This window comes from Trachypithecus francoisi, unplaced genomic scaffold (assembly GCF_009764315.1).
Source record: "Trachypithecus francoisi isolate TF-2019V2 unplaced genomic scaffold, Tfra_2.0 Lachesis_group18, whole genome shotgun sequence".
NCBI classification, from domain to species: Eukaryota; Metazoa; Chordata; class Mammalia; order Primates; family Cercopithecidae; genus Trachypithecus; species Trachypithecus francoisi.
In genome coordinates, this window is record NW_022681463.1 from 21825480 (window position 1) to 21852643 (window position 27164).

Genomic DNA, 27164 nt, shown 5'->3' on the forward strand with positions numbered 1-27164 from the left:
TCCACCTGTCTATATTAGCATCAGCACACTCCACTAAGAGAAGAACATGCTTAAGACAGAGTACTGCTTTCAAAAGAATAAGCTACATATAGACCAGACCAGACCAAAATGACTCTAAATGCATAGAGTCAAGCCTACATGAGCAGCCAATCTCTAGTCAACCCAAAGATATACTACAGAAAAATAAACACTTCTTGTTTATGCCCTGAAATTGTGTGTTTTTTGTTACAAAACAATAGCAGGCTGGTGCAAGGAAGAAAACATTGTGACAGAATATCTATCTAATAGACATACGCTAAATGTCAATAAATTAACATTGTTGAAAAGAAAATCAATAGTAAATTATTTACAATATGTCCGACAGACTTTGTGGACTTGCATACAAAATCTTTGATTCATTTTGTCTCATCCTGGCACTTTTTTAATTATCACAATCTTAAGACATTCTTTGAATATTGAACTGCAAGCTCTTCCAAAAAGTCTTCTTGGATGCCACTATATAGAAAAATTTCCTCCCTCCTCTTTCCAATGGACTTCTACTTTAGGATACAAGCAATTCTGCCTTTCTTATTCTTGGGTTTATACTTATGTCTCCCTCAAAATGTAAACTCCTTGATAGGCGTTGACCAAATTGTAATTATTATTAGTCATTTTTTAATCTACAACAATTAAGTGCATTCTCTGTGATAGGCTCTAAATAAATGTTTTCAAATACAAATCACACATACAAAAAATCTCACCCTTGTGACAGGAAATATGAAAAACGCTATCACCATAGGGAAACCTATTTAGGGTTTATCCCTTTTCAAATAAGTGTATTCTCGGAGAAAATTAGGCCAAATATTAAAGAAATCATTACGTTACTGTCACCTCTACAGTATATAGATGAGAAACGATATTTAAAAACAAAACACAAGCAGATTTGCAATGTAAAAATGTTATGTCACTGTATATGGATTATTTCTGTGTCCAGTTCAATGGGTAGCCTGTGGGTATTACTATAGAATAAGTTCTTCATAAGGATATAACTTACTGTTCAATATTTTTATTTTGCTTTTAAAAATGCACTGGCTGCCAAAATTTCTGGACAAATGTATATCATTAAAATACATTAACAAAAGCCAGGAAGGAAAGTAAAATAGTAAGACCAAGAACACATTAAACAAAAAAGTTCATATGGAGCTCCAAATGTGAATACATTTCAGCTCAAATAAATCCAAAGGAAAAAAGGAACCTAAATAAAATATCCCTTCAACTAAATCTTCCTGCCTCTGAATAATCCATATTCCACAGACATGCTTGGAGGATAGGGTGTTACTGCCGACATCATGATAGAAACCACTAGGCTTTGTGAGGTAAAATAATAATAATAACAATATATCTTCATTGATTCAATAAAGGCTTTTACAAAAAAAAAAAAAAAAAAAACACCCATTCCTCTTTAATTTAGGGACAAATTCCAACTGAATACTCTTCTTGCCTTTCCCAAAGATATGGGTGGATTCTTTACCCACCAATATTTCTACTGCCCTTTTAAAGAAATACCAATAATTTTTCAACAGTATCCATTCAAAAGAAATAAAAATTTAGAATTTCAAGCAAGTATTGACTTCCTATTTATAACATGACTATTTCTAATTCTGATTTAAGTATTAGGTTACAGTCTTGGATTCATCATTCTTAGTGGAAACTTGGCAAGTCATTTACCCTGTCAAGCCTCCAGATTCCTTGAGGGTTGGACTATATTTAGGTGGGTAGTTTTTTTTTGTTTGTTTGTTTGTTTTTTTGTAGAGTTAAAAACAAATCTTCCACTTTTCCTTGACAGTCATTTCCACATCCTCCCCACAATAACTACGACAGGACAGGCCCGGCAGGGTGAGATAGAGGAATAGGTGGTGTTGACCACAAGATGCCAGCACATCTGGGAACTGGAAAGCACTGGAGAGATGATGTGGTAGGTGGCTGAGAGCAGAGATCCAGGAGTGCTCAGGCTGGAATGGAATCCTGACTCTGCCATTTATAATAACATTTGCGTGATTGCAATTCAGTTTACCTCAGATACATAGGGTTAAAATCTATGAACGGCAGGACACAGGGTCAGATGTTGCCTCTTATTACTATTACTACTAGCTAATAGCTACTATTACTACTAGCTAATAGCTACTATTACTACTAGCTGCTACTTGCTTGTTCTCCATTTCCTCTTACATATGAGCTACTTGGTAGCACAACAGCAAAACAGGACTTAGACACGAATGCCAATTTGACAGGCTAGTCACTGAATACGAAAATGCTAACAATGAGTGAGTACACAAAGATGACTCTCCTTTTGTCTACATTTTAATATAGCTGTGTTTATCTGTTGCCTGGGGTGTTTGGCAGAAGAGAAGAAGGTGAGAAGGAAGGGAGTAATGTGATCATTCTGCCTGATATACTAAATTGGGTCACTGTCCAAAATTTTAATCCTGGGGAGCAACAGAAAAGCTGGGCTTGGCTATAGAGCATATTCAGAGCATCCCTCCATAGTTCAGAGAGAACTTCTGCAGTGGCCAGGACCAAGAGCAAAGGATGAGGGGCTTACAGGGATGTGTCGTGAGAGCCAGAAATTGAGATTTGGTTGGAGAAATAAGAAAAAGGTAAAGCAGCAAATACCTTGTTAGACCCTTGGAGAAGCAATGTCAAGAAAACTCTATTATACAGACTTTTATCATGACATTTTAATTCTATATTCAAAAATTTTTAAAAGGTATACAGCTATAGGAAAATTCTCTGCCAAAGAATCAAAATTTCTGGAATTGATAGTATATGCTTTTAAAATTCGTTGCCTCTCAGGTATGAATGCTAGGCTAATCTTGGAACTAAGCACAGAAACTTACGAAGGTTGGGTAATAACTCAAGTTGATTCCACTTTAACTTCCTACCATCTGATGAGTATTTATAATTTTATAAATTATAAAATTATAGTGTCTCTTCTAAATGTTACCAAAATATTAATTTAAAAAAGACAGGGAAAGTAAGACAATAAATAGAATATGGTTTTAAGTTAACAGTATTGGAATCTCAAATTTTAAAAACAGTCATCGCTGACACAAAATAAAAAGTTAAATGGAATCAAAGCATTTCTCATACAGTAAGAAAAGTGATAACCAGAGATTAATCATTACCAGCGATTGAGTTTAGCCTCTCTAAATATATACTGGACTAGATCACATGTACGGAATTTAAATTGCTGCTGCACTTAATAAAAATAGAAAACTCATCAAACTTTCTTAATTTTAATTAAGCAGTGGTTTTTCATAAAGAGCATATAGCCAACAAAGCTATACACAATCCAAAAGACAAATTAAGACTTCTGAGAAAGTGGAAACAGAGGCAGAACCTCAAAATAGACAAGATGGATGAAGAGACTCCAGCAATGATGCAAAATGACTAACATAATAGGAAGTTACTAAAATAAACTCCAAGTCCTTCATAGTACTGTTGGTGTATGTGGGAAAATAAAACTCAAAGAAAGTAATATTCTATAACTGAACCTAGATAGTTTTGTGCTCACATTAAATTGACATTCATCAATAAGTAACACATGAGAGAGTATTTGGGGGAAAAAAAAAAGGAAAAAATAGAAAACTACCCACATGAATGCACAATCATTCATGGAAGGTGACTTAGCAGACTCACCTTTGAGATATAAGAAAATAGATCACAGCAGTGTATAACTGACCCTCATGAATCTGCCCAGAGAAAATAACAGAAAATGTGACAGTGACTTTTTAATTGATGATGAGAATTATTATTATTATTTTAAGTCAAAGTGCTTCAGGAGCTGAGATTATTAGAATCACATTTAGATTCTCTCTCTTTTTTTTTTCACTCTGGCTGAAAGCCTCCAAAAAATAAAATCTTAATTTCTCTCCCATCCCACCCAATGCAACTGCAATAAAATGAGTGGTTGCTAAAGAATTCATCCCCCTCTTAGGTCAGATTAGGTCAGATCTAATCTTAGCAAAATCAATATCCTGTCAAACTGATTGACATCATACCCTTAGATACATTAGAACAATTCAAAATATACCTATATAGAGACAGGGAGGGAGTAAGTGAGAAAGTGGAGGAGACAGGTTTCTTTAATAGGACAAACCAGATGCGGGATTAGAAACTATAGATGCAAAGATATTAAAAGTTATCGGTATAATACAAGAAGTATAAGGCTCAGTCTTGCTTTTTGTTTTTGTTTTTTTTTGTTGTTGTTGTTTTTGATTTGTTTTGTTTGTTTTGAGATGGAGGCTAGCTCTGTTGCCAGGCTGGAGTGTAGTGACACAATCGTGACTCACTGCAACCTCCGCCTCCCGGGTTCAAGTGATTCTCCTGCCTCAGCCTTCCCAGTAGCTGGGACTACAGGCGCCTGGCACCACGCCCAGCTAAGTGTGTGTGTGTGTGTGTGTGTGTGTGTGTGTGTATTTTTAGTAGAGATGGGGTTTCACCATGTTGGCCAGGATGACCTCGATCTCTTGACTTCATGATCCACCTACCTCAGCCTCCCAAAGTGCTGGGATTACAGGCATGAGCCACCATGCCTGGCCGGCTCAGTCTTGTTGAATGACTTTACTTGTTTTTAAAAATGTCAGCTTTCCATAAAGCTACCTAATATTTATTTTGCTGTTGTTGTTGTTGTTAAAGAATATATATATTATCTACCATGAATAGTGTCCTGGAATTATTTTAACATCACTTTGGAGTATAGCTTTATAAATGCACTAGAGTTTTTGTTTTTTGTTTGTCTGTCTGTTTCCCAGGGACACAGGTCAAAATCAGTGGCAACAGATCATTATCACCTGCTTTATGTAACAAATGACAAAACAGTTCAATTTGCTGTAGCTCGAGGTGATGGAGTGTAGTCCTCCAAACACACAGTCCTATCTGGGGCTCCTAATGTCACTGGTTTTGTAACCTGTAATCAAGAGCAACCCCTAAGTACTCCCTAGCTGCATTTAAGGGAAAACATTCACAGCATCACGACTAAATAAAAAATTATTTTCACATACATCCACATATACAGTTATACACAAGGGAGAGCCAAAGATAGAATGTGAAGATATTGAAACATACTTGCAGAGCCGGCCGGGCGCGGTGGCTCAAGCCTGTAATCCCAGCACTTTGGGAGGCCGAGACGGGCGGATCACGAGGTCAGGAGATCGAGACCATCCTGGCTAACATGGTGAAACCCCGTCTCTACTAAAAAATACAAAAAAAACTAGCCGGGCGACATGGCGGGCGCCTGTAGTCCCAGCTGCTTGGGAGGCTGAGGCAGGAGAATGGCGTAAACCCAGGAGGCGGAGCTTGCAGTGAGCTGAGACCCGGCCACTGCACTCCAGCCTGGGCGGCAGAGCGAGACTCCGTCTCAAAAAAAAAAAAAAAAAAAAAAAAGAAACATACTTGCAGAAAGATGAAACCCCAGTCACTTACACAGAAAGTGTCACATCATTGGTACTGAAAATACCAGGTAGACCTGTCTTCTGTAAACTTGAGAACCGATAAGAAAAAGATCGGTGCTGCTACAATAGTTCAAAACAGCAATAAAATGGAACATTTTACCTACCACACAGGAAAGAAAAAAGAAACATGAAAACTTTGGCCAACCTTTCCTAAACTGGCTCTGCTGTGCATTGACTGAACTGAGAGAAGAAAATTAATAGCAGCTCTTTTGCTCTAGAGTAATGTTGTAGGACCAACGGAGCCCAAAGAAGGTTCACCACAAGGTGCAAGTCTGGTTTACAAGAAATCATAGTAAGGTACATCCATTTCTTTTTTTTTTTTTTTTGAGACGGAGTCTTGCTCTGCCACCCAGGCTGGAGTGCAGTGGCCGGATCTCAGCTCACTGCAAGCTCCGCCTCCCGGGTTTACGCCATTCTCCTGCCTCAGCCTCCCGAGTAGCTGGGACTACAGGCGCCCGCCTCGTCGCCCGGCTAGTTTTTTGTATTTTTAAGTAGAGACGGGGTTTCACCGTATTAGCCAGGATGGTCTCGATCTCCTGACCTCGTGATCCGCCCGTCTCGGCCTCCCAAAGTGCTGGGATTACAGGCTTGAGCCACCGCGCCCGGCCGGTACATCCATTTCTTAAAGCACTAAAGACAACACACCATCTAAAAATACTAAATGTATTGTTATCACTGTTGATATTGTTTATAAAGAATCAAACTACCTTTCAATATTTTCAAAATATTCAGGCTCTAATGAGAAAACTCAATGCTGAAATTTCAGTAATAATTTGTAATTATAAAATGTTTATTTAACAAATAGAATATAGAAATAACATTGACTGCTTATAATCAGGATATCAGAAGAGGGTCTAAACCTTATATAGAATGCACAACTGCAATGTAAAACATGCTATCTGACTACAATGGCAAAGTCTAAAATAAAGGAATCTGTGTCGCTGACATTTAAAACAAGCCTTTCCTCTTCAAATATGATGTTATATTTCAAATAATCTTTAGTTACACTTATTTTTTAAGGGAGAATCCCCATAAGAAAACTAGACAAGCTGCAGTATAACAAAAGCGGAATTATAACCCTTTAATGAAAACTTGAGCTAAATCTTTACAATAATCTCACAGGCAAAGCACAAATGCAAAACAGCTCTTTGTTAAACCAGGTTTTACCAAGATATTACTAAAAAAAAAAATACTGTCAAGAAAACTCATGCCTTTTCTAAAAATAGACAATGCTATAAATATGTAAGAAGGATAGAAAAGCTCCCTTTATAAAAAATATTTTTCATATGATACCAAGATTCTCATAGAAAAGTACACCTATAGCAAAGTCAAGTGAAAACCATTTCACCTACCGTCAAATTTCTTATGCCTGGACACAAACGTGGTGCGCACAAAATGGCTTGTCTCTTCCACCAGGTTTTCAAACTCGAGTTTGCTCTGTTGGCTTAACTTGTCTTCCATTTCTGTGGTGCAGCATGTATATTCCTGAGGACAGATTCTTAAGTGTTCCCCTGCAAAGAGAAGTTAAATGTCACTATTGCATTCTAAGGACTTTTGGTAGATGTTAGAGATTTCACTTCTCTAACACTTTGCTCAAATCTTAGGGTGCTTGTTCCATGTACTTCTCCAGCTGTCACCATGAACTCTATCTGGGCCACAGCACATCAGTGTATCTAACATTCCAAACACGTGGTGGACTTAAGTTGAACCTGACATTTAGTCTCTGTTCCTCATGATGTAAGTGAAGGTGCATTAAAAACTTCAAAATACCATGGCATTTTTTCCTGGCTTGTATTTTTAAAGCCTCAAGTAAACATCAGGTGATACAATGACACAAGATGTAATACAGCTATGTATGCTTGTCTTGGGAAACCTCAAGTAAGGCAAATGACACTTAGTCCCATCACCAAAAGCAAGAAAAGATAGGAACTGTCCCTTGGGTTCTCTTTCCGCAAGTCTGTCCCGGGGTATGCATCAGCTTTTCTCTAAGTTCGGGTGAGTGCGTTTTTAATGGTAGGTCTCATTCGCTAAGTTGACATTTCTTGTCAGACAGAAAACATTCTCCGGAAAGAAGGAAGTCACTGATGGTTTTAATTAATGCTTACATTATACGGAAATGTAGAATAAAAGGAATGAAAGCCTTGTATTTAATTCAACAGATCTATCTACTTCTTTCGACAATATTGCTTTCTTTAGTGCTATTTGCAAGTAGAAGCCAATCCTTTGCTTCATGAAATTAAAATGGTCTGTTATTGCATAAAAAGTGAATTTCCAATTGAAGCAGCTCAGTGAGTGTCAAAAATCTTTCTCACAGCCTGTGGAGGGAAGAATGGAAATCCACCCAATGTCTTGCTAAATAAAGCCAACAAATTGCTCCTGCTATTAAAGTCACGGTAAGACACTGAAAACAAAGGAACAAAATACTGGACTCTGTGATTACAATTCATTTATAATGTTTCATGGTACTTATAAAAGTATATCCTATGATCTTGCGTGAAGCATAGGGTGTCTCGTGATTCTTCGTGTAGTTTCATGCGTAAGCTCCTACTTAAAACAACAGCAGAATAAAAAAAAAGTTTACAAGGATGTATAACGTTAGGTCTTTTGCCGTTTTGAAGCGTCTTTTTTTTTTTTTTTTTTTTTTTTGCTGTTAGGTGTTTGAGTTCCTAACTAAAAGACACACAAATGCCCAGCAATTATAAGAAAAAAAAAACAAAAACAAAAACGCTCAACGTGACTAATCATCAGGGAAATAGGGAAATGTAAATCAAAACCACTATGAGGTATCATTTCACCCCAGTTAGGATGGTTGGTATCAGAAAGATAAAAAATAACCAATGCTGGGGAGGATCCAGGGAAAAGGAAACTCATATACTGTCAGCGGGAATGTAAATTATGATAGCATCTATGAAGAATAGTATGGAGGTTCCTCAAAAGACTACAAATAGTATCCAGCAACCCACTCCTGGGCATTTATCTGAAGAGCAGGAAATCAGTACATCAAAGAGACATTTGCACCCCATGTTTACTGGAACACTATACACAATAGCCAAGATATGGAATCAGTCTAGGTGTCCAAAAACAAATGAACAGATAAAGAAAACGTGGCATAAGTACACAATGGAACAGTATCCAGCCTTAAAAAGGATGCTAGCCCGTCATTCACTGCAACATGGATGAAACAGGAAGACATTACGTTAAGTGGCATAACCAAGAACAGAAAGATAAACATTGCATTTCTCATTCATATATGGAAGCTGAAGAAAGGATCTCTTGGAAGTCGAAAGCAGAACAGAGGATACTAGAGGCTGGGAAGGGTAGAGGAAAGTAAGAGGTCTGTGATAAGGAGATTTGTTAAAGGATACAAAATTACAGCTAATAGGAGAAATAAGTTCTAGTGTTCTACACCACTGTAGGATGATTATAGTTAACGATAACATATTACATAGTTTCAAAATGCTAGAAAGAGGTTATTGAATGTTCTCAACACAACAAAATGATAAATGTTTAAGATGATAGACACGCTAATCCCCCTATCCGATCACTATACATTTTATGTATCAAAAGATCACTATGTACCTCCCATAAATACGTATAATTGTATAATTATTTTATGCCAATTAAAACAAAATAAAAATAAAGGTATATCTTATTAAATTTCTAGAAAGGAAGGAGACAAAAAATAAACATATATGTATTTTTTAAAGAAAAAGCAATGCATTATTCTTGAAAATGATAAACATCAAATTCAAGTTAATAATTCGCTCTCAGGAAGCATTAGGATTTCAGAGAAATACTCAAATACTTTTATATATCATCATTTATTTCTTAAGCTGCCTGATAGATATATGGTACTTAATGCATTATCTTTACTTTTTCTGTATGATGAAAATATTTCATAACAAAAACTTGGAAATATGTTATTAAAGCTTAGTAGTCACTACAGTTTTCCTAGAGAGGAGGTCAGGGGGTAGCTATGAAGAATGAAAAAACAAGCAGCCCTTGACCTTTGGAAGCCAGCCTGACACTCATTCTCCTGTTAAACATTCTCACAGAATGCCAACCTCACGCAAGACTACTCTGAGACCATGAAAAAACAGACCAAGTAAGGCCATTTCATAGTTTTGTCTAAGCACAGAAAACAAGGTTACTGTGCCATTCAAAAAGTACCAAGCAGCTAGGCACGGTGCCCCCTACCCCCTTTATCCCAGCACTTTAGGAGGACAAGGCAGGCAGATCACCTGAGGTCAGGAATTTGAGACCAGCCTGACCAACATGGAGAAACCCTGTCTCTTCTAAAACTACAAAATTAGCCGGGAGCGGTGGCGCATGCTTGTAATCCCAGCTATTTGGGAGGCTGAGGCAGGAGAATTGCTTCAGCTCGGGAGGCGGAGGCTGCAGTGAACTGAGGTCACGCCATTGCACTCCAGCCTGGACAACAAGAGCAAAACTCCGTCTCAAAAAAAAAAAAAAAAAAAAGGACCAACCACTTCCTCTCTTGGCTAATATGATGGACTTCTTTACTAATCACAGATTTATCATTGTGCTAGTCTTCCATTTTGTCAGCAAGACTTATTGAAATGCCTTATTAGAGAATTCGAGAATTACCTTATTATAGAATTACCTCTGCTTTCTGACAGCATCCAATCGAGCATGAGTCCCTGACTCTATGCACCCTCCCCTAAACACACACAACCAAAACCCATATCCTATAATAAATTCCTTCTGAGACCCTCTTACTGGGACATGGCTCTCCATGATATATTCTTGGTCTTGCAATAAATTATAAGTAAACCAGTCCAACTACAAGGGTATTCCTGATCATCTTTCACGTGACGATTTCGACACCACCAAAATGGAACAATGTGAGTTGTGAAATTTTTCCCAAAGTAATTATGATACCCACATCCTACTGAGAAGCATGGTTCTAGAGCTGAAGACCCTAAGACAGAATAAGTTGACTATCAAAGGGAAATGGTCCATCAATCACTAATTTTCTTTTTTATAAAATATCAAGCTCAAATTATAAGGACAAAAATTAAAAATCCACAAGCAAAATCTCTAAGTGTTGTAATGACTTTTATATTATCATTTATTATTTTCTTAATAACAAAAGAATATTATAATAAAGATTCTGACCATGTTATCTTTTTTCATACCCATGAGTATTTAAAAAATAGAATATTCAGTGGAGTTATGGTTTATGGTGAATTAGATGATAAGGGCAGTACATAAAGAGAAAATATTTCCTGAAGGAAACTACTAAATATATCAGTAGAGCACCCAATACAGGGTTTTGTGAATATCACCCAGAGTAGGTGATTTTATCAGTTAGTTCCTTTAACTCTACTTTGGTTGATGTTTTTCTGTGGCTGTCAGTTAATTTCATCATTTCTTTCTTAGGAATATAAAGGAAGCCCTCCCACTTCTTTGCGTGACTATTTGAATACTATTTTCAGTTTCAATCACCTTGAGAAAGTGAAGGCATCAAAACTGGCTGATCCTGGCCCAGTTTTACTCATAGCCTGGGGCACGTGACCACAATTGTCGGTGACTTAAATTATCTTGCTGTCCCTTCACTTTCTCTCTCCATACTTATCTATCTATACTCCATCTCCTCATCTCTCTGGGTTTCTTACTCCTAGGAAGACATATAAACATAAGTAAATGAGCAACCTCTTAAGAACATTTCCAGTTCTACGAACAATCTAATACTGCACTGAATTAGTAAGGCAACTTCTTACGTATACCTCCACGACTCTAAACCTCCACATGTACCTCCACAACTCTAAACTTCCACACATACCTCCACAACTCTAAACTTCCACACGTACCTCTACGACTCTAAACTTCTACACGTACCTCCATGACTCTAAAGTTCTACACGTATCTCCAGGACTCTAAACCTCTACACGTACCTCCATGACTCTAAACTTCTACTACTTAGAAGAAAAACTTAAGTATCTACACATCAAAATCACCCTGACAGCTTAACAATCAACCAGAAACATGGCCACTACAATTTTTTTTTTTTTTTCCCACATAAACCCAGAAAGTTTATGTGGGAAAACAACATAGTTCCTTATGTTTCCACATGGGCTGGGTGTTCCTTAAACTGCAAATGGCTTCATGTCCAAATAATATAGACAACCTTCCATCCTGCGAGATACCATGATTTGCTCTTCCTTCACTCCGTATGAAAGTGCTATTCATTTTTGAAAGTTTTTTGTATTATATCTTTCGAGACTTCTAAAATAACAAGTCTTCCTGATATTTTCAGTTCTTTAATTTCATATTTCTAGTGTGATATATAAGTAACAATTACATTAATATGGGTACTAAAAGGTGACACTGTAATTTGACCTTACCATTTACTAGCTATGTGAAGTGAGAGGGAGATGCTTAACATCTCAATTCATCATCTGAAAGAATGGAAATGATGATAATAGGTTAGGAGATAAAATAGGGAAAAGGTTTAGCTCAGAGCTTAGCAAATTTTCATCAGATATTTTAATTTTATAAACTATAATAAGAAATACATCTAAGTAATGATTTTAAAATGTTGCTATGAGGATATCAAATGTTTTTCTTTACTATTACAATTTCTAAAAAGTAACAGTACAAAAGCTCCACATGTGTAAACACACAAAATGACTAGATAAAAGGAAATAGATTTCTTCAAAATAATCTATTGTTATCTAATTATTGGAATTGATAACTGATTGATGTCAACAAAGAATAATTCATTGCACATATACGCTCTCTTAATTCTTTTAAACTTAAGTAAATTACAAACTAAGTATAGTAGATGCAAGATAGATTTCACTATTTTCAAAATTTTTCCAGACATAAAAGTTAAATTAACAAGAATTATCCATCTATTGGAAGGTGGTATAACCTCCTCATATCATGGCAAAAAGAGTAGAAGTAAAGGTTTAGAAAGATCAAGTAATTAACAGTTGCTAAGGTCTCTAAGCTATGTCTAATCATCTAATGTTGCTAAGTTATGACAAAAGCAAACTTACGAAAACTTTTTCTGGGAGGAAAAGAGACATAGATGTTTGGGGGGCAGGTGATGGAGGTATCTTCAGCAAAGTCACATCACAAAGTCCAAGCAGGCATCTCTCATTGTTACCACTCATTCAGAAGAGACCGGTAGCTCAACAATTAATTCTCATGTAGAATATTTTCAACTTGTTTAGAGAATAATAAACAAATTGACAAAATGAAAATGTTGTTGCCTCTGTAATACTGCCTTGAGTTAATTACTTTAAAAGGCTTCAGTATAAACACTGGTAAGCATGTGAGTGTATAAACTTTAATCTATACCTTTAGGGGCAGTTACCATTTATAGTACTTCAAACAGGAATCTATACACTTGGGGTAGCTATGGCAAGCTTTCAAAAAGTATTAACTAAATCAATACCAGGATTTACTAATGGGCAGAAGAGATGTTAAAAATACATGTTCATAAGTGAAATTGGTGTTGTTCAAGCTATGGGGTTGGCAGCATTATTCACAAAAACCAAAAGGTTGAAACAATCAGAACGCCCATCCACAGGTGAACAGATGAACAATTTCCAGTACACATACAATGGATTATTATTCTGCCATAAAAAGCAATGCAGTACTAACACATACTACCACATGGACATTGTGTGAAGCAGAATAAGCCAGTCACAAGAGGACAACGACAACGTGATTCCACTTCCATGAGGTGCCCGAAGTAGTCCAAAGTATGCAGACAGAAAGTAGCATGGTGGTTATCTGGGACTGGGGGCAGGAGAAAATGGAGAGTTACTGTTTAAAGATTATAGAATTTCAGTCTGGGGAGATGAAAAAGTTCTAGAGATGGATAATGGTGACGATTACACAATATGAATGCACTTGATGCCATTAAACATACTCTGTAAAATGGGTTAAAACAGTTATATATATATAGATATACATATATATATATATATAACCAGTATTTTAAAAAGTAAAAAATTTAAAAAGTTAATTTGGCCAAAAAAGTGTTATAGGCTCTCCTCCCACTGCATGAATGAAACCTGAGCATCACAGAGGCCTGGCAACCTAATTCCTTGATCTGGAATACTAGTCCTATGGTCCCACAGCATCCAGAGAGAACTCTGCTCACAGACACATACAGGCTCATCACTGAGGTCTGCTAGCCAGAAAATGTCTGAATGTATGGCTGAATTCAGCCTGAGCCTTGCTTTCTTTGTAACATGTTACTAGATAGGAAGAAGGTTGTGGGAGAACTGAAGAACGGAAGTGTAGCTCTTCTCTTCCACTGATCTGAGCCTGCTGATATTCCTTAAAATTCTGACAATTATGAATGATCCTTAAAATTCTGACAATTATGAATGATCAGAGAAGCTAAGGAAAATCTGTTTTGCTTGGGTTTAATTTTTTTTCCTAAAAAAAAAATCTGCAAACCATGGCTGATGGGTCAAACACAGTCCATCATCTATTTTTCTAGGACCAGTGAGTCATGGTTGGGGAAAACATAAGTCATAAGACTCTTTTGACTATGTGAGAGCTTAATGCAATTCAAATTTAGGTGTAAAGTTTGATAATGACACAGCCACACTTATTCATTCATGGATTGTCTATGACCGCTTTGGCATTAGAGTAGTAATGGCAGAGATCATGTGACCAGCAATGCCTGAAATATTTACTTGGTGAAATCATGGCAGCTACTTTGCTGTATGAAGAAGAATCCAACTCCATCCCTTTCTGTTCCAATTTCTCCAAACAGCAAGAATTCCTATTCTCAGCAGAACTACCTTCTGACACCTACAAGTATTTGATATAACAATGAAATTATTCCAAAGTGGTAACTTACGAAGGAGGAGAAAGTGCAATCCTTTAAGAGTTTCCCACTCATATTCCTTTCTCAAATTGCCAAAGGTTCTTCATAATATGTCTAATATATAATTAGATACAATACTTAGCTCAACTGAAAAGGAGCCAGACACTCCCAGAACCACTAATAATAAAATCAGGATAAGAGCCCAAAAATGAAGAAAATGAAAAGCTGAAACTACAATAGCTATACCCTTTATTGGAAACTTTCTATGGGCAAATCATTATGGTAGGTTCATGTCATACGAAAGCAGACACAGGGCCACATAACCACGATTACACAAGCTGATGCTTTCTTAGGGCACTTGAAGTGGATGCCAGTGAGTTCCTTGGGTCCCCGCCTTTTTACAGAGCTCTTCACAAGCTCTAAAATAAAAAAGAGAAACTGTAGATGTGAAAGAAGGGAGTTCTACCAGGAAGTTGCAGAATGAGCTCAAGGACATATGAGCAGACCATAAATTGTCCTCTGCTTTCCAAAGAAGAGATGAGGCTGCCCCTCTCTCTGCACGCCTCTTTCAACTTACGTGTTGCTCTTCACATTTTCCCAAATGCTTGCCCAGATGTTCATTTTCACTACAAGATGCTGAGGTGACAGCAGAAATGTGATTCTGCCAGATCCCACTCCCTCCAGGGATGACCTTGAGTCTGAAAATGGCCAAGAATAGACTTGGTGAGTGGCGTGGTGGGAAAGAGGAGGAGACGGGAGGACCTCGTTAACCCCACAAGCAAGCCTCTGCAGGTCTGCTACAGCAAGCTCTCTGCCCTTAGAGGTGACGCTCAGGGACCCTGCGATGCACATCCCAAACAAACAGACAAACAACAGAAATGAAGTGCCCAGAGTGAGTCACATTTCATAGACTTCAGCCAACTAACTTTTGGCTTTTATAGAGCTCTGGAGTGCAGAGGGAAGTTACTATTTTTGTCCTTCCTAGGAAGTAGATAGAGAGTAAAAATCTACAAAGTTGAAAGGTGATGGCAACATTGCTACTAACCAGCTCCTCCTTGGAAAAATATTTCTTTTTCTTGAGTTTGGAGAAAGAGAGAAATGGGCCTTCCATTCCATTCTCCTGAGGAGCCTCCTGGAGCTTCTGCTTTTGCCTCTTTGGGGTTTTTCACCCATCTCCTCATACTCCTTCAGAATACTACTGCTGTTTTCTGCAGATGCAAAGCCAAGCACAGCCAGTCATTTCTTTCTCTTTGTCAAGGCTTCTTCTGTTTCTCTAGCTTCCTACTAATCTCAGCAGCCACTTCCTCTGTTTGAACCATTGTTTCTCAAGAGGGTGAAATCCTCTCCAAAGGAGGAAACAGTTAGTGATCCTGAAGGGGCAGGCAACAGGATGTCTCCAAGAAAAAAGAAATTCTTAGAAGAATCCTTGGAAGATTTCTCTCCCAAGTAGGAGATGGTCAGCAGTGGACCTAAGAAGGCTGCTGACAGCAAGAGCAACTTCAAGAAGAAGAAATAGCTCCATCAACTACCCCAGGAAAATCAGAATGTGAATGGCCCTTCCCTTGGAGCGGGGCATGTCATACCCCAAGGTGGTATTTCCTACCCTGTGTCCTACACCCCAATAAAAACCAGTTCACACCAAAAAAGATGGCAAGATGGCAAGATCTCACAAAACAGACAGCTTCAATTTCTGAAACTCCAAATTCCATTTGCTCAGAGGGCACTATTTATTTCAGACTTGGCCCTCTTCAGAGTGTGCAGTCTATGTCAGAGTTCTCTCATCCTGGAATTATTGAAATTCCCATAGTCAATGAGCACATCTGGTGCCAAGCAACAGTGTTCTCCTCATTTGACACGTCTCCTCAAATAAACAGACAGTTTGTTCATCTGGTACCAAGGAAGTTAAGGAATTTAACCACACCTAAGGAAACAGGTGGAGGGAAGTGAAATATTTTAGAATAAGTGAACTTTTAGCTATAGTTTCTGACAGCTAAGATAATTTAAACTGGAGTAAATAGACCTGGACTGTTCTTAGTCTCATAAATTTCCTATACAAGCTAATTGGGAAATGGCAGAATGTAGGGAAGCCAAATTTTTAAAATGTATGTTCCAGTTCATTTCCTTAAGTTCAAATACCCTAAACCTCCAAATAAGCACCTTTCAACATTTTTCAGTGTAAAGAGTTATTATAGATGATCCTCTCATATCTCTCAGGGCTGCTCTTGTTTAGTGAAGTTGCTCAACACCATAATCAGAAATGTTCCAACTTTCACACAGGTTTTAGGAAATTCAATTAACATTCTACTTTAGGGGATCTTATCATGCAAAGTGCCTATATTATTGTCATCCTTCGATCATGTCAATTTCCTGATAAAAACTTTAAATGCTAATTCTTGTAGTTCTAAAATTTCACTCTGCAAAAAACACCTCCAATCAGGTCCAACAGTTATGCAGACAGAATTTAAACATTCTACTCTAGAAGACACAGAAGAACCTTCTTAGTTCTTCTGCCAATGTTTCTGACCCTTATCATTTGGTTGACTTTCCTGTTTCAGAGAAGCTGAACTGTTTAGAGGTGAGGATGAGCACAGAAGAAGGTGTGATCAGAATGATCAAGGAATAAAGTGTATGGGAGGTGAGGAGTGGGCAGTGTGGGAAGGCAAGGCAGTCTTAGAAAGCAGGGAGCATCTGGAGTGAGAAAAGCTATCTTTTCTTTTTCTCACATCTAACCTTGGCCTTGGTATGCCATAAAATCAATAAACTTGTAAATTATTTGGTTATTTGTAAATAAAGGAAGTTTCTGCTCATTTTAAATATATACAATTTATTCAATTTATACAGATAAAATTTTTAGACATTTTAAAGTGCTGTCTCAACATGAAAGATAATCAGGAATTTGTATGTACAACTACACGCATATACACATATACTCACATTACACACACAGAGAGATTCATTATATTTCTCAGTACCAATTTTTAAAAGATAATGAATAGAAAGATCTTGAGAGAAAATCTGAATTCCTGCTACTTTTCTTACTATATGCAAACAGTCCAGGAAATCTGTGGTTAGGCATTACAGAGCCGACGACAAAACATAGGAGCATTTTGATTATATTAAGAAAAGTACAAAAAATCCTCATAATCACTGTGACAGGGCTCACTTGGGCAAAACAGTAAGCTTTTGTAAGCACCATGAGATTTAAAATTTTCAAGGGAAAGTCGACATATGTAGAAAAGTGCACAAACTACTTGTTGGAGGCAGTTCACAGTTTCAACATTAAATAGTACTACCATCCTTTTAATAGCATCGTATCATTGCAAAGCAGCATTTTTCCTTACTTTCCATTTCCCCAGCAGCAGGTGAAAATCACGGGGGGCAGGAAAAGAGGGTGATGGTTTCCAACTTTATTCTAGGGCTTGAGAAGTTGTGTGCTGTCCATTACTAAATAATTGTGACTATGTATGAAATAAATTTTTACAATGTATATTGTTTTGAAATGGTCACTAAGGTTTTAGGATACAAATAGTGAATTGTTTGGACTTAATAAATAAAATGTTTAGTATTTCTTCTGGTTTAGGATGCCACAGGAAAATTAGTAGGACACTGTAATAGATTTGAGTCAGCATGGCTAGGCCATAGCACCCAGTAATGTAATCAAACACCAATGTAGGTGTTGCTGTAGAGGTAGTTTGTAGATGTGGTTAACATCCACAATCTGATGATTTTAAGTAAAGGAGATTACCCTCAATAAGGTGGGCAGGCCTAATCTAATCAGTTGAAAGTTTTTATAAGCAAAAAGTGAGGCATCCTGGAGAAGAAACTCTTCCTCAACACCCGTGCAGCATCAACTCTTGCATAAGGTTTCAGCCTGCCAGTCTGCCCTGCAGATTTCAGACTTGACAGCCTCACAATCTTATACCACAGGAGCCAATTCCTTAAAATAAAGCCTCTTTTCTCTCTCTCTGTCATATACATTACATATTATAACCTGTCATTATAATATATAAATGTAAATATATATGTTAAATATATATTCTTATATATAATTGGTCCTGTTTTTCTGGAGAGCCCTGGCTGATACAGACACTTGGGACTCCATGAACAGAATATTTGGGAACCTCTGCACTAGCTCTGTCATCTCCCTGTAGGTCTACAATGGCGTTCATCACGGCTGCCTATGATTATCCATTTAACCCAACGTTTAGGACCATTGCATATTATTTTTATTCCCTTTTCAGTACCCGTCAATGTCAGTATCTGAGATATTATCAATGGGGTCAGTATTGTGTTAACCAACTCGCCAGTTTTGAGGGAAATCCTTAATTTAAAAGGTATGTATTCTCCAATATAATTTCCAAATTACACCAATTTCCATGATATAAATATTCCCAACACAGCTGATTTCTAGCTGCCAAAATTGTGTCATGAATTGAAGTGGGGAGAGATGTGCATAGCATCTTCTATGTAGTATTTCCTCCAGGCCGATATGACAGACTTCAAGAGTATAACTATTAATAAAATAATTAGAAACTGATGGTATTTTGGTGTCTACCACTTTTAACATAATTGATTTAATTGTAAATGTATACATTTTTATTTTTAATAATTGCTCTTCTTAGGAAGAGATTCAAAAATTCCTGAAATTTTAACAATCAGTTCTCACAAACCAATATGAGCCAGTTCTAGCACGCCACTCCTTGGAGCTAAGAGTACTATGTATTGTTGACTGGCTCCTTCTTTCACTTAATTGAGTCCTAAGTCTAATAGAAAAGCCCCTAGACCAAGACAGTCCGCATTTCCACTACCCACATAGATCTGTGGGTCAAACATCTATTTGCCTCAAAGGAAAATCAGTTCTTCACAATCATTTTTTGCTGCCAGAGTACAGTAATGAATTGCCTGGAGACAGATGAGGAGGAGTAGAATAGGGTAGTTATTTTAAGAATGGTGGACAGTGGGGACTATGGTTCTACTGTGTGCTTAAAATCGCCACCTGTCACAAGAAGGGTTATCATCATGACAAGGTGAACCAAGGTAACTGATCCAGGTTTTGCAATTTTCAGTCCCAGACTGTTGCTTCTATTTCAGAACACAGAACCAAAGCCAAGTAGGAAGCTGTTACTCTATGCTACTGTTATGAAAGACCTAAGGTTCCATATTCCTAAGCCATCTGCTCATACCACTGCTATTATACCCCAAACTAGTAATTACGAGCTCTATCTTGTTTACTTTTGCCATGCTCACTGCTTTAGTATAGGCCAACACAGAGGTTCTGTAATAAAAGTTAAATGGAATGCATCTGATTCTTCTCATGTTCTTCTCACTTTCTTCATTCATTTATTCATTCATTTGTTTAACTGTCACTTGAGAACACACAAGCAATGGGTTAGGTATAATGCTTGGTGCCGCACAAGAATAAGCAGAGACTTTGTGCTTAAGAATCTGAGTCCACTACGGAAGGAAGCATCTATGTTTTGAGGTGCATTCTACAGATAAGCACAAGCTGTATAAGACCACACAATTCTGGACATCCACCCACCTATCCTTTGATACCTTTTATAAGGACAGTATTGATTTCATAGTCTTTTACATTGTAATTCTGCCTACTTGATTTCTTAGCAAGTGTTAGTAGTATTACCAATCTCTCTGAGGCAAGAACATCGAAGTGGAGGGCTTCACCTGTTTCACTTCACCCCAGCTCAACCATCTTTCAAACTGCAGGACCTAACACCAGTTAGCATCAGCACTCAAGCTTAAAATACAATAGAGTATTTCAGAGCTCATCATATGAAGTAAAAATATTTCTTGTATATATTGTATATGCATTGAGATGCAATATATGATATATGTCTTATGGTAGGTTGTGGGCAAAATATTTGAAATTCAATAATTGATATTGTGTGTAAGCAGTAATAGAAAGGGCAAAAAGTCCACATACTAATGCATAGTTTGTGAGCCCATAAATAGCCTATGCTCACTGAGATAGGTTTAGCTGATTTTATGCATGCTTTCTTTTTCAATGATATCAAGATGTCCTCCTTGAAAATATTTTTAAGTATATCTACATCTCTACCACTCTTCCCAAAACACATTTCTACAGGCTCATTTTCCATTTGTGTTTCATAAACATATTGTCTTGGTACCCAAAGGAAAGGCTAATTGCTAACCAAAGACAGGGAAATGTAAATAGTATTTATAAATATGTTGCAAACTTCAGATCTGCTCACAACTCAGTTGCCCTATTTACCTTAGGAGATGCCAAAAACTTCATATTCAAATATCCAAAGATGTTCTTAGTCCTATAACCTGAATGGTATCTTATCTGAATAATATTTTTCCTTTCTCCATGTGTCATCTTTACGAACAAGTTTGGTTAGATCTTGTTAAGCTGCTCCAACACTGTTTGCCAAACTATGGCAAACAGTAATTCACCACCTCCTAGTGACCTTCTGCAACTCAGCTGACCAGAGATGCTGATTTCCATCTTTCACTCTCTCTCTTATTGCATAAATCAAATGCACTACCTTCTATAAATTCACCCACAATCAATTTCAAGTTTATTGCAGTTGCAGTCCCACAGCCCTCTTTGCTTACTCAAAGTTAGCCATTTTACTATTGAATTTGGTGATTCTCGGGTGATATACAATAAACTAATTTTCAAAGTGCTTGTTTTTGCTCCTGATAGCAGCAGATCAGCATTCTTACTAAAATATATGACAGCTGACATTAGAATTTTAAGATTTACTATTCAAAGCTCAATAGCTGTAAACTAGCTCAGACCAATTCAGTAGAAGGGCCAAGTCTAGGTGAGAGTGATTAAGAACATAATCAAATTGAACTTCCTGTAAGATTTCATGAAAAATTATTTTTCTTCCCTATAAAATACTGCAATTTCAGGAGGCATCTGTAAAAGCATGACTACAACACTCATCATATCACATAGAGTAAAGCAATAAAAGGTAAAGTGGCTAGAAATGTTACAAGATCTATGGTACAGTCTAAAGTATATATTTCTTTAATTGCCTGCCTCCATGACAATGGAACTCCATAATATCCAACCTTTTATAACCCACAGAGCCATTAATTTATAATAATTACTTTAATTCCCACTAATCATTTAAGATGGATGCCCACAGGTAAATATCACTCAGTCTCTATTTCACAGATGAGGGATGTGAGGCCAACAAAAAGGAGACAGCCCTTTTCCCCTGGCATCACTGTTTCAATTAACAAAGGGCAAGAGGTCTCTTTCTAAAATTTGTGTATAGGGACCTAAATTAAAATGATACCACTTCAAATGATATAATAAATTCTAGCATCCTTTCCAACCTAGGGCTTTAAAATGTCAGTGTTCAGGTGACAACAGTACAGTCAAGCATTATCATTAAATAATTTGTGTGATTAAAGCTCAGCCATGGTTTTAAACCAAAAGGAGTTCAGAATCTCTGAAGAGGGAGAAAGAAGGACTCATGAAATTAAAGCACATACCCCATATACCTAAAAAAGAAATGAAATGCTAAACTGAGTTTTAAAGAACATACTGCATAAGGAGGAAGGGTGAAAAATGTCTTTACATTGAACTTAATATTTTTAAACATGGAGACTATAGGTAATAATATTATATTGTATACAGGAGATTTGCTGAGATAGATGTTAGGTGCTCTTACCACACACACACAAAAGGTAACTATGGTAGGTGATGGATATGTTAATTTGTTTGACTTCTAATGTTAAGTTGCCTGACTGCAGTAATCATTTCATTCTGTATATGTATATCAAAATATCATATCGTTTTAAAATAAAAACAAAATCTCGAAATAATTTCTTTACAGAAAGCTTTTTTTTAAAATAAAACTTAAAATGTCTCGGTAGAAATAAAAACACAATGCTTAGGGGACACTAAGAATAATCACAGCTTTTCCTTCATGTTTATAATCTCTTTATTTGGGATAAAGTTCTTAGACTGCCAACAAAAGAGGCAGAATAAACAGTTGCACACATCCTATGATGCTGCTGGAAGCCACATGTATTTTACCTAGCATTTAAATCCAAATATGCAAGATAACCATCTGATTAAGTCAATATCATTTAACCTAAGAACATACTTAATTTATCAGATTGGCTCTTTCAAAGTAAGACATTAATGGAAAAGGGTCTTGAACTGAGACTTTTTAATGCAAGGGCTAGAGTGGGATGACATTCAATCTTTGAAGGGCAAATGTTGCTTCAGAAAAGTTAACTTCAGCCTATGTCAGTGCATCTCCTAATGGTTACTTGAAATTGCCAGTTACATACTCTGTGGTCTAGCCTCCTATATTAAATGTTACTGTATTCGGGGAAGAGAAAATATGTATGGATATATGTAGGCAATCAATAGTACACAAGGAAGATATTGATAGCATTTAACCCAATTTATAATCTGTCTGTTATTTCTGTGCTCTGGATTACTAAGTATGCCTTCTCAGGGCTCCTGCACAATTCCTTGCATAATAAGTATTCAGGGTCTACAGCTTTAATCCTTGAAAAGTCCTCCAAGTTTAAATAATTTCTCCTCAGAGAAACTTACACTGATCACCTTAGTTGACGTTCATCTACATGTCCCACATAAGTGAACTACCTTCGGTCTGTGCATCTATTATAGTGTTCATTCTAATGCACCCTGATGTATGGTGATTTATGGAGAAGCCCATATTTCCATATTTTATTTTGATAGTAAAATGGAGTTAGGTTCTAGGCTCATTTCATTGCAAACAGAATTTTTAGCTATCAGAGTATGGGACAGAATATTCAAAAGTTGTGCTGGATGCTGAACAAGTGTCTTCATTTTTCAGGAAGATATAATTTATGGCAAGATATCATACATCTCTGTTAACTACCTAATAATTGTCAAGGTTAAACAAACAATGAACTTTTAAACTCTAGGATCCTACGATGTTGTGCATTCTCCTTCTAAACATAAGATGTGTATAGCAAATATATAAGTGTCTTGTGTGAGGAGGTTGTGAGCCATTATCAGTTCTTTATTAATTCATTTATTCACAATAGCTTTACTTTCCTCTACTCATTCTTTCAGTCATATATTGAGTGCCTACTGTTGTAAGGAGATACCTCTGGCACCTATAAATAATTAACTATCTCAGAAACTTAGCCTTATACTCTAGTTTGAAAATCCATTGACCGACCTCAAGCTCAACCATCATCCCAGGCCTCGTTTTGTTAAGTACTTTGAGGGTGGTGAATAAAAAGAATGGCTCCTAAACAGATCAAAACTTAGTTCAGTTTTCCCACTTCGAGTGCCCAGAAAAGTCCATTCTGTTGTACTTTATAAAATTTTCAATTTCCAGGAGAAATTCCCAGAAATAAGGCCAGGAGTCAGAGGTGAGTGAACCTGTATAAACCTATTAGAAGAAAACCTGACAGTTTTCTCAGATAAAATCCTAGAAACTATTCTGTTTCACTGACACTCAAGTTTATTTTCTTTTCCAAACACATGCTCTTAGACAATTGGGTTTTGATAGCACATTCTGTGAGAATGATCTTTAGTTACCTCTTGGGGGGCATGTTCCTGACACTTTGCCCAAAGCATAATGGAGAGCAAATGAAATCCAAGGATTTGTTTCATCACTTTGCTGTGCAAATGGCTGTAATTTGCAAGTTCAGAATCATGCAGTCTCTTGGGATTCACAGCAAATTCTCTTTTCTTCTCCCTTCAAATTAATTTTGCTTTTCATGATTGCTCTGCCAAAGGATATAGACTTGGTACGTACAAGGAGTGGTGGAATCTAGCCATGCTTACAGCTTCCATGGGATTCATCCTCAAACAAATAGTGCTAGGAGTCTATAGCTTCCATTGGAGTCAACAAGCAAACATGGATTTTACTATGAAGAAGGTCTTAGCCATTTACAACAACATAGTGACTTTTAATTGCTTATTTATGGTTCCTTCTGAAGAAGATCTCCTGCAGAATTATCGCCCTCTGCAGAATTATTATAGCTAAATTTGCAGCAACACATGACGAGGTACATACACACATTCAGTGCTGGCTTTTGGCACTTCATGCTATGGCAAAAAAAAATGAAGACATGGGCTTGAAAGACTGTCATAGCATCCACCCAACTACATTTCACAGAAACCACATGTAGCTGAGTGCATTCTATCTTCCAGCTTCAAACATAAAGATGAATCTTTCTCTAAAATAACCTTTGTGTACAGAAGAAGTCTCAATGCTGACAACAGTACCTCAAAAGCTAAGAATCATATTTGGATAACTTAAGTGACTTGAATAAAGGGTGTGTACATGTATGAGACAGGCAAACACGGATCTCCTTGTCCATATTAGAGGTGGGCCAATGTCAACTTTCCTGTCCAAGGCTACATCCTGTGGGGAAAGGCTGACACAAGGACTGAAGCAGTCGAGTGAAATAGATTCAGTCTGCAAGCTCTCCTCGTTTGTCCCTCAAGTTATGCTCTATGGCAGGTTTTATTGTACCTATTTATTCATCTCTAGAGGTGAAGCAACTTACTTCCAATGTTCACCCCTTCTTGAAGCTGGCTTCACTTAGGAAGCATACTACCATTTGTCTTTGATTGCATGCCTGTTTCTGGTGACTTGTGGTTGTTCTGAGTGCTGGACAAAGTCAAACCTCTCAAAGTTACCCTGTAGTGCATTTTCTGGTATTTCAGCTCCTCCTTGCCTGAAAGAGTTGAGTATTTTTAAGTTTTACTAGATGAAGAAAGTCAGGTTCAAGGTCACACAGCCCTTATTACTGAGCCCCAAATTTACATGCAATTTGTTTGTACTCACATATGAATGCTCCAGTAAACATGATGTTTCCCCCTCTCTTCCCACTGAAGTCTAATGGGAGGATATCTCTCTAATTCTTTTGAGTTCCCACCCTGTTTTTCCCAGGTTGCCACAGGCTTATTCTAGACTCACACTAGTCTGCATCCACACTCTCCTCCCACCCCTTCAAATCTTCCAGTGTGCCTGGTCTATGGGGAGACGTGGATTCCCATATAGATTTTAACAAAAGCTATTCAAAATGAGAAAAAAGCAGAAAGCTTTCAGAGAAGTTAATTCTTATAGAAAGCAAAAAAGAACAAAGAAAAGAATTTCAAACAAATGGAAAAGTTAGCAAAGCAACATCAAGACTTTTGATTTGAGGGATCATGGAGACATACATTTGAATCGTTGTCTTTCAACTTAGGAGCTGTGTAACATGGCATGACAATATACCCAGAATCACAGCACTGTGGGGAAGATGACATATCGCAGCAAATGAGGAAGTACATAACTTAGAGTTGGTGTATAATGACATTTTACATGTATATATGTATATGTGTGTGTAAAATGTCATTATACACCAACTGTAAGGATTATATTTAAAAGAGGATATATATACACATACATATATATGTATATATGTATATATGTGTACATATGTGTAGATATATGTGTACATATATACACATAAGTGTGTGTGTAAAATGTCATACACCAAGTTACGCACTTATATGTGTGTGTGTGTGTGTGTGTATTCCCTCTTTCTTTTTGACCCAAAGACATAGATGATATTGTAGATGATATTGGAGAAATAACTTTCCGACATCAAACTGTTTTTTCCTTCCTCTTCCCTCCACCCTTGTCTCCTTCTGATACTAAACAGAATCACTGAAATGTACAACCAAGTAGCATTTCAGATAGGAGTCACCAGCACTCCTCTTTCAACCTCTTCCATGGCAAAGAAAAGACTTGCTTCCCATCTGCTAAGTTTGAATGTGATAGCCAAAAAAAGGCCTTCAGATTTTAGCCTATCTGTAGAGCAGCGGGAAGGAATCAGTGAGACCCAAAGTTACTCACACTGGCTACATCCATTGTTTTGTTTTCTCTTTGATGACTTAGTTCATCTTCCCTGAAGCATTATCTTTTTGAAAGCCAGATTCTCAGGATTCATCTAGCATGACCAGAGCATAAATATATAATAAACCACATCTCCAACATTTCTGCCATAAAGGGAATGTTGTTAAAGGATAACATTTAAAAGAGGATTTAATCATAGTCCATACATATGTAAGATAAACATTTGTCAGGGATGTTATTTAACTACATAATGGGAAAATAAGTAAGAAGTTACAACCAGTCCAATGGTGAATTCAAAGAACCACATAAATGTTAGCAAAACTTAATGTGGAAATGAATTATACATAAACACAAAACTGGATTATTCCAGGAATTGGAATGGGGTGACATTGGAAGCTAAAATCAGTTGTGTTTCTATGGGACAAAATTAATTTGCGTGTCTACAAACAAGAGTAATTTGCATTGCTATCAATTATCTCTAACTAACAGAGTTGTAAAATAGCTCAAAGATAATGACAGGCGCAGAGACCCCATAAAATCAGATAACCCAGAGGGTGTGCCTAGAAACTGCTTAGTTTTCCACCAAAGATACCCAGCAACCATTTTGACTTGTTTCAAAGTCTGTCACATTTTTATCTTAAATATAAATTTAAGATAGAATGAAACAGCACAATAGAAAGTAATTGATACTTATTTTAAAAGGAAAGCTATGGATAAATGTGACTTAAAAAAACCTAGTCTTTCTATATGTATCTAGAAGAGATTAACAAATTAGAAAAGGAAAATGAAAGTGTATACCCGAAACCTAGCATATGACAAAATAAACTGCATTTATTTTCTTCTTTCCAAATTTTGGAGTTTTCCCATCATTAAAAGCTACCTGAAAACACACCCTCATCTATGCCATCATTCTTTTAAATATATAGCTGGGCAATGAGTCCAATAACACCGGAGAACTTAATATTAGCACATGAAATCATGCCTTGCCAC

General features: G+C 36.9%; 1 protein-coding gene across 1 annotated transcript in view; it reads right to left on the reverse strand.

Annotated features, from left to right (window-relative positions):
- Nucleotides 1-27164, reverse strand: part of GPC6 (glypican 6) — a 1232941-nt gene that overhangs the window by 903181 nt on the left and 302596 nt on the right. Inside the window, exon 2 of the mRNA XM_033177433.1 lies at nt 6845-7003. Coding sequence (XP_033033324.1) covers nt 6845-7003 — 159 coding nt within the window. The remainder of the gene's footprint in view (nt 1-6844; nt 7004-27164) is intronic.